A 7,906-nucleotide genomic window follows, 5' to 3' on the forward strand; every position below is an offset into this window, starting at 1 on the left:
TGACAATGACAATGCATTCATGCAGTGTGTGAAAGCCTTCGCTAGATGGCGCCATATCTCCAGAAACGCATTTAGTATAGCCTAACATGCATTGCACATACATCAATATAGTAAATCATCATCATCATCATCATCACCACCAGTGCACCACCATCATATTCATAATCTTCATTGTTTTGTTTTTAGATCCGTCGTTAGATCATTTGTTATTGTTATTCTTCTTGTTGCTGTTGTTTCACAAGACTTAAGTGGAACGGTTGGAAATTGGAATTGGAACCGAGTCAAACTAAATGGAATGCCTCCACTTATACATTCCAGGCAAGAGTTATTGTCCGGTTGTGTGACAGCCTAAGGCGGAATCGGCCACAGACTGGATTAAAACACTTCTTTATTGAAATCAGGTATAAGCGGCCTCTCAAACATTTGGGGCATCAGAGGGTATAGGACAAGCCACGGTATATTTTGCATTTGACTTGTACCTGTCACCGTTCGTTCGGAATCCCAAGATTTCAGCGTCCTTTCTCCCCCTCAGGGAAATTAACACATGTCTCTCATAGACTGAAAAGGTCTAAATCGATACAGCTACGACTTTTTACGAGAAATCTAGGCGTGGTGTCGTGTGCCCCCAGCTCAAATATGTTTGGCGTTCACAGAGTTCACACTTCACCGCCTGAAAAGGTTGAGAACCACGAGATTCGGTCACAAACCGTGAAAAAGAGGTGGACTTCCAAAGTGACCACAGCAGCATGCAGGGAGGAGTGATGGTTACCATGGTTACATGATCACAGAGACGATCGAGAGACTAGCGCAGATGTCTCTCCCGTTCCCTCTACAACCACCGTCCGTCGGTCTTCCTGCAGTGCATTATTATTATTTATGTACTTATGGAGTCCATAAATAAGGAGTAACCTAACCGGATGAATGTTTCTAAGAAAACGGGACTGTTTGTTTTCCTTTTTTCCCTGTTTTTACACTTCGATCTTCTTGTTTGCATTTTCCCCCCAACAGCCAGCCTTCAAAATATGCCTAAACTTCAAGGTACAGATGAAATGATCTTTAGTAAAACCTACTACGATAGTCTATATGAATTATACGGAATGTTCTATAACTTCTGTCTTGTACGTGTTGTGAGTGATGTATTAGCCTAAATTGCTTTACATTCAATACATAATTTCTAAACGATATCCTCTGCTGCTCTTTAATGCATTTTCTCTGATGTGCCTGCCCTGCAGCCTATAGTAGTCCAATTTAACAAATGATTAATCCACACATTCTGTCACTTTGGCAGCAAGCTAAAGCTGCCATATATATTTGCACCTTAGTCATACAGTAGACATGTTACATTGGCCAAATGAGTCTGTTGATTATGCATTCTCGATTGTCCATTATAGTGCTGAGATAGTGACTAAAAGGTACCATCGTGATTCGTGACAGGGCAAACATAATGACAATGTTTACCTCATGCTATGCTCTGCAGCTCTTGTCATGGAGACAGCTGCGTAGTAAACAGATAAATTACCTCTGGAGCCAAGAGGTAATTTAATTGTCTAGTCTAGAGAACAATAGTTCTCAAACTTTTACAAGCAACTTAAAAATGGTCTTGGCTGGGGTGCAAGTAGACATTAAAATGACCCCAAACATGCTTGGTATCAAATGGGGGTCCTTGAAATTAAAAGGGTTGAGAACTTGTCTACACAACTATGGTTATGCATTAATTATCCAAAATTTCCTTCAGGCAACTATTCAATTCAGTACATGAATTGATTGTGTCAGTAGTAAAGTACAGTGTTGTTTTTAGGTGTTGTTGAACTTGAAAGCTGAAAAGAAAAACGGGTTCTTTCTCTCTTCTAGTGAACGTGAGTTACGTCATGTCAGTGTGAGTGAAAGCTGCTGAAGACCTGAGGTTGTGCATATCTGCTTCACTCTCATTCAGGCTATGTTGCCTGTGAAACGAGACCGGATCATTACTCACCTCCCTAAGGTAGAACACGCACACACATACACACACACACACACACACACACACACTAATATCCCAAATTACAGCTCTTCTGCCGTGCTTTATGATGTAAAGCATCGTATAATCAGTACTTAATATGATGGTTTATTGCGACCGCACATTGCATTTACTATTAAAATGTGCATTTCCTGTCAGTCCGTCTGTCCATCACCCACCCCATGCCTATATGGTTAATTTGTTGATATGGGGAAAAAAATAAACCCGGTCCTAGATTATTGTATTGCACAAGATTAGGTCAGTTATTTGTCCTAAATATTTGTTTTAATATATTTTCGGTTAATCTTACATCATACATATATCATCACATACAGTACATATCCTCCCTGTTCCTGTTGTGTTTGACCTTTGCAGGCCTTTAGTCCAAATGCTGCGCTGGACACCAAAGATGGCTTCCATAAACAGGTGACGGCTGCCTGCCAAGAACAGAAGACCTCTACAGAGGGGTGAGAACCCTCCTTCCCCCCTCCACACAGACACACACCATGCACGCACACACACACACACACACACACACACACACACACACACACACACACACACACACACACACACACACACACAGACTGACTGAATCAGTATTTATATGGACTCTTGTTTTTGTGTTCCCAGCTTAAACATTGCCAAGGTGATTGTAGTGGGTGATGTTGCGGTTGGGAAGACATGTCTAATCAGCAGGTATGGAAGCTATCAGGATTCATCTGTTTGTGTTCACCTCACCACAAGAACCCTAGTGCAGTGCTTCTAGTTTAGTTTAGTTTATTGCGATCATCATAAACTGTATAACAAGTCATTACAAATGATGTTACATGCCACATTTATTTTTTTGGTTAATCGAAAAGGCATAGGCCAAAGCTCAAAGCTTATTAATACTGTCTGTTTGCAACCGTTCATATTGAATGGTTCTCAAATCTTTTCATGTCAAGGACCCCCAAATTGATATGATTTGGCTGCGGACCCCCATCTAAAATTATTATGAACCTGCCGTTGTACCATTGTAGTCCAAACCACATTCACAGGTGAAGACAAATTGTACACACATATAAATGACGCTTTACAGTATGTTTCTGGGACTTGTGCATGGGTTCCTTAATTGGTTTGAACAGGTGCGAAAGAAGAAAACGGACATAATTTCTTTCATGTCCTGTGAGGTCGTTTTGTTGTAGACAGGTGGATCAGCTCTCTGTTAGTAAATTAGAGTGATGGCACCGGTGTAATAAGATCGTTCACGGTTTCAAGCGGTTTCCGTTTCTACCTGTCCTGTAGGTTCTGCAAGAATGCGTTTGATAAGAACTACAAGGCAACCATAGGGGTGGACTTTGAGATGGAGCGCTTTGAGGTGCTAGGAGTGCCCTTCAGTTTACAGCTGTGAGCATATACCATGGAACTTCACATACACACACACACACACACACACACACGTTCATGTTACTATATTGTGATCAACATTAGTAGATCAGCTATTTTCTGGTTTGTGGCATTCGCCGCACAACTAACCTGACCTCTACATGTCTAATCCTAAATGTAACTGTAATGTAGCTGACTGTAAACCTGTATTTAAAATCCTCTTTAAACCATGAAACAGCCATTTCTCATATGTCTCTACTATACTCGTGGGGACATTTGTAATTTGATGGACATTCGGTCCTCACAACTCACTCACAAGTATAGTAAGGCGCACGCACACGCACACACACACACACACACACACACACACACACACACACACACACACACACACACACACACACACACACACACACACACACACACACACACACACACACACACACAGGTGAGACATAACCGATAAGGGCCACTAACTCTCTGTTCCCTCTCTCTCTGCCACTGTGGTCAGGTGGGACACGGCAGGACAGGAGCGCTTCAAGTGCATCGCCTCTACATATTACAGAGGAGCACAGGGTAAATGGCCTCTACATATTACAGAGGAGCACAGGGTAAATGTCCTCTACATATTACAGTGGAGCACAGGGTAAATGTCCTCTACATATTACAGAGGAGCACAGGGTAAATGTCCTCTACATATTACAGTGGAGCACAGGGTAAATGTCCTCTACATATTACAGAGGAGCACAGGGTAAATGTCCTCTACATATTATAGAGGAGCACAGGGTAAATGTCCTCTACATATTACAGATGAGCACAGGATAACTGTTGTGAATTGTTTCAATGAATAAAATGAAACATCGAACAATGTAGGACTGAGAGGCGGGATAAACACTGGTACCTATATTTATATAAAGCTCATTTATATTTGCCCGAGTTTAAATAAAGGTGATGATGATGATGATGACATAAAAAATGTGATATACACTCACTCAAGCACACGTAAACACATGCACGCACGCACACACACAAGCGTTTCTTTGTACTAGTACTGTTACTAATGTGCCTGTCCATTCATATTTTCCCAGCTATCATAGTGGTATTTGACTTGAGCAATGTCGGGTCTTTAGTACATGCCAGGTAAGCCTTATTATTGTTATCTTATGCAACTGAAGTACATTATTACACAATTATCAATTATTTAAGTATTTGTAACCCCTTTCCCCCCTTCTCTCTGTGTGCGTGTGTTGTGTAGGCAGTGGCTGGAGGATGCTATGGTGGAGAATGACCCATCCAGTGTGTTGCTGTTCCTTGTCGGTACCAAGAAGGACCTCAGTGTGGGTGGCATTAACAACTCAATCAATGCATAATCATTTATACTTAACCGTGTGAACGTCTTATTTTTGGATAGAGCAGTGCTACCCAAACCATGGCCTGGGAGAAAGGACCATTTTTGGGTCGCAAATCTAATTAAAAAAAAAACTGAATCTGAATTCTTCAGAAAAACGAAAACAAATAATATATCTTAAATAAGTTTCTTATCTACAATTGATTGATTGATTGACTTAATACTTTATGTAAACAGCACAGAGGTACAGTACAGTAAAACTAAACTAAAATGATAACACAACAGTAGATTTTCATCTTACACAAAATAATATTAATTTCCCATTGACAATGAATGGAGAATGTACGCGGACGAGCAAATCGACATGTTACGTCATGATGATGTACGATGATAAGAGCGCCCCTTACTTCACACGGGTGTGATTTTTATTATCTTTCTGACCTAAAATGAACACAATCAGCCAATGAAGGGCGCCACAAGCCCTTGTCAGGGCTTCAAACCCAGTACCACACAGTCCAGTTTCCCCGAAAGGCCCTGGAAAGCCAAGGGCCCCTGGACCCCAGCCCCACTGGCCCAATGGCTGATTTGGCACTGACCGAGAGACATGGTTGTGTTGGTGGAGCCTGTGGTTCACCTGCCTGTTCTTCTCTGTGTTTTCCCCTGCTGTAAACTCCACCATGCACTGTCTCTCTCTCTCTCTCTCTCTCTCTCTCTCTCTCTCTCTCTCTCTCTCTCTCTCTCTCTCTCTCTCTGTCTCTCTCTCTCTCTGCAGTCTCCTGAGCAGCTGGCTCACATAGAGCAGGAGGCTGTCAGACTGTCAGAGGAGATCAAAGCCGAGTACTGGCCTGTGTCCGCCAAGTCAGGTGGGACACTCAAACAGTCGCACACGTTTGTATGAATATACCGTACTTGTGAGGACATCAAATGGACGTAAGCTCACGATGGCAATTTTATTAACACAAGAGCGGTGCCCATTAACATCATTGTGATGTCAGAACAGGCCATCTAGGGGTGATCAGGTGTGATCAATTGGCTAATTTGGGCTCCGTCCAGAGCCCGGGCAGAGGCCTTTGTGTCATTGTGATGTCAGAACAGGCCAGCTCCATATCAGGGACTTATTCTGTCTTATTTCTTTTGTCAGGGGACGGTATCAGGGACTTATTCTGTCTTATTTCTTTTGTCAGGGGACGGTATCAGGGACTTATTCTTCCGCGTGGCGTCTCTGACGTTTGAAGCCAACGTCCTGTCGGAGCTCGAGAGGAACGACTCGAGGAACGTTGGTGATATTATCCGTGAGTTGGCTTCCTCAAATAATGACTCGTTAATCCAGTGGTTCTCCACCGTTTCCATGTCAAGTACAGATACGCAAAAACTGTAGTTACGTAACAGCACTCAATTAAACATACACCATAGGCCAATTGTGTGACTTTGCTGGCTATGTGACTTCCCTATGGCTTTGTAAAACAAGTGTCTCTTGACAGTGTCAGCAGACAAAAATTAAGCATCTTCAAATGTCATATACATATAAAACAGTTTACTGTGTTGCTTGCTTGGAATGCTTGTGATCACGACTGTAAGTTCATTTTCATGTTACATGTTTCAAAGTGTCTCCTAATGTGAAATGTACAGCACGTGATTTCATTTGGTTACTCTCCACAGGAATCACTGGGAGCACAGAGGAGAAATGCAAACCCACCAACAGGAAAGCTAATTGTTGCTGAAAGAAAGAAAAAAACTACAGCCACTCTGGAGATTTGAGGGACGACTGAAGTCACTGAACTCACGACCGACAAGAAAAACAGAAAAGCACATGGATCAGATAATTCACTTAAGTGCCGACAACACGCGCAAACACAAGACAGACTTTGTCTTTCTTTAGTCGTGCCCTTGAAAAGTAAAGTATAATAAGGGCACGGTCGCTCCTGTTCACTTCCATCTACACTAGTATGTGAGCGTAGAGGGGAGGAAATGTCATTTGCGGTGGCAAAGCAAATTCACACCTTCGGCTTTGCCTGGAGTTAAACTTTGGTGAACTTTGACCACCAGGCCTCAATCAATAGCAAATAGTGGTTGGCCCTACTTGGTGAAATGTCTTCTGCGTGTGGATAAGACGTCAGCAACGGACATAAAGTCTCTTTGTGTTCTCCTCCTGGCTGTCATGTGTCTCTCTCTCTGTGCTAATGTGATGCACACACCGTCTCCCATGACCACTCTCACTACTCCGCACGGCTCGTCTTCCCTCTGACATTAGGAACTCTCATGATCTAAAAAAATGGAGGGATTGTTTTTGGAGACCGTGTTTACATCTGTGACGAATTGATTTACTCTCCCACAGGAAACAATAAAGCATTTGTTGGGTGCTATGTTAGGGTTCAGGGTTCCCAAACTTTTCTGGATCAGGGCCCACTTGAAAATCTCAAAAGCATTCACGGCCCACCCATCTGTCCACTTAAAGGGACACTTCACCCTTTTTGCAAAAAAATATATGTTAATGACGTTTAGAAGCTTTAGATCACTTTCCTGGGGGTATTTATGTGTGTAATATGTGGTTTTAGATATTTTAGATTGTAGCAGTGAGCCTGTTGTCTCTGATGTCATGGACACTGGTCTCACTACCTTCCTGGACTACAATTCCCATAATTCTTTGGTGCACTGCTCCTCCTTGTGGATAGGGGGAGAGCTGTCTTACTGAGACAACATGTAGTCCAGGAAGGAAGTGAGCCCAGTGTCCATGACATCAGAGACAACAGGCTCACTGCTACAATCTAAAATATCTAAAACCACATATTACACACATAAAGACCCCCAGGAAAGTGTTCTAAAGCTCCTAAACGTCATTAACATATATTCTTTTGCAAAAAGGGTGAAGTGTCCCTTTAACACGGAGTGGTGGTCAGATGGGGTGGACCTCGTGTATTTTCAGAGCAAGTTTGGGTTTAGGTTTTCTGAGCTCAATTGCACCCAAAACAAACTGAACTTTTAACATTCAGTAGATTTTCTGTGGTCTGCGGTTTTCTTGCTCACACAAGTGCTCTGATTTGCCTGTGGATTGTGAGGTAAGAGTCCACAAATGCCATAGGAATCTGCCAGTTTTCACGGTTTTGCCTGTTTTCATTGCAGCTCAAAAGGCTTCAGAACACACAAAGAAAATTCCAGACCACAGAAAATCCACTCAAAGTTCAGGTTGTGTGGGT

At 42.5% G+C, this 7,906-nt stretch overlaps 1 protein-coding gene across 1 annotated transcript; it reads left to right on the plus strand.

Annotated features, from left to right (window-relative positions):
- The first annotated feature begins 1,865 nt into the window (after positions 1-1,865).
- LOC308326841 (ras-related protein Rab-34-like) lies at positions 1,866-7,036 on the plus strand. Its single transcript, XM_080779881.1, has 10 exons — positions 1,866-1,981; positions 2,372-2,463; positions 2,630-2,695; positions 3,284-3,385; positions 3,876-3,940; positions 4,453-4,504; positions 4,620-4,701; positions 5,485-5,575; positions 5,897-6,004; positions 6,372-7,036. The coding sequence occupies exons 1-10, from the start codon at positions 1,937-1,939 to the stop codon at positions 6,431-6,433; spliced, it is 765 nt and encodes a 254-aa protein (XP_080636007.1). The 5' UTR covers positions 1,866-1,936; the 3' UTR covers positions 6,434-7,036.
- Positions 7,037-7,906: the final 870 nt, after the last annotated feature.

The sequence above is a fragment of the Protomyctophum bolini genome (genome assembly GCF_963924005.1).
Source record: "Protomyctophum bolini genome assembly, chromosome: 13".
Classification (NCBI taxonomy): Eukaryota; Metazoa; Chordata; class Actinopteri; order Myctophiformes; family Myctophidae; genus Protomyctophum; species Protomyctophum bolini.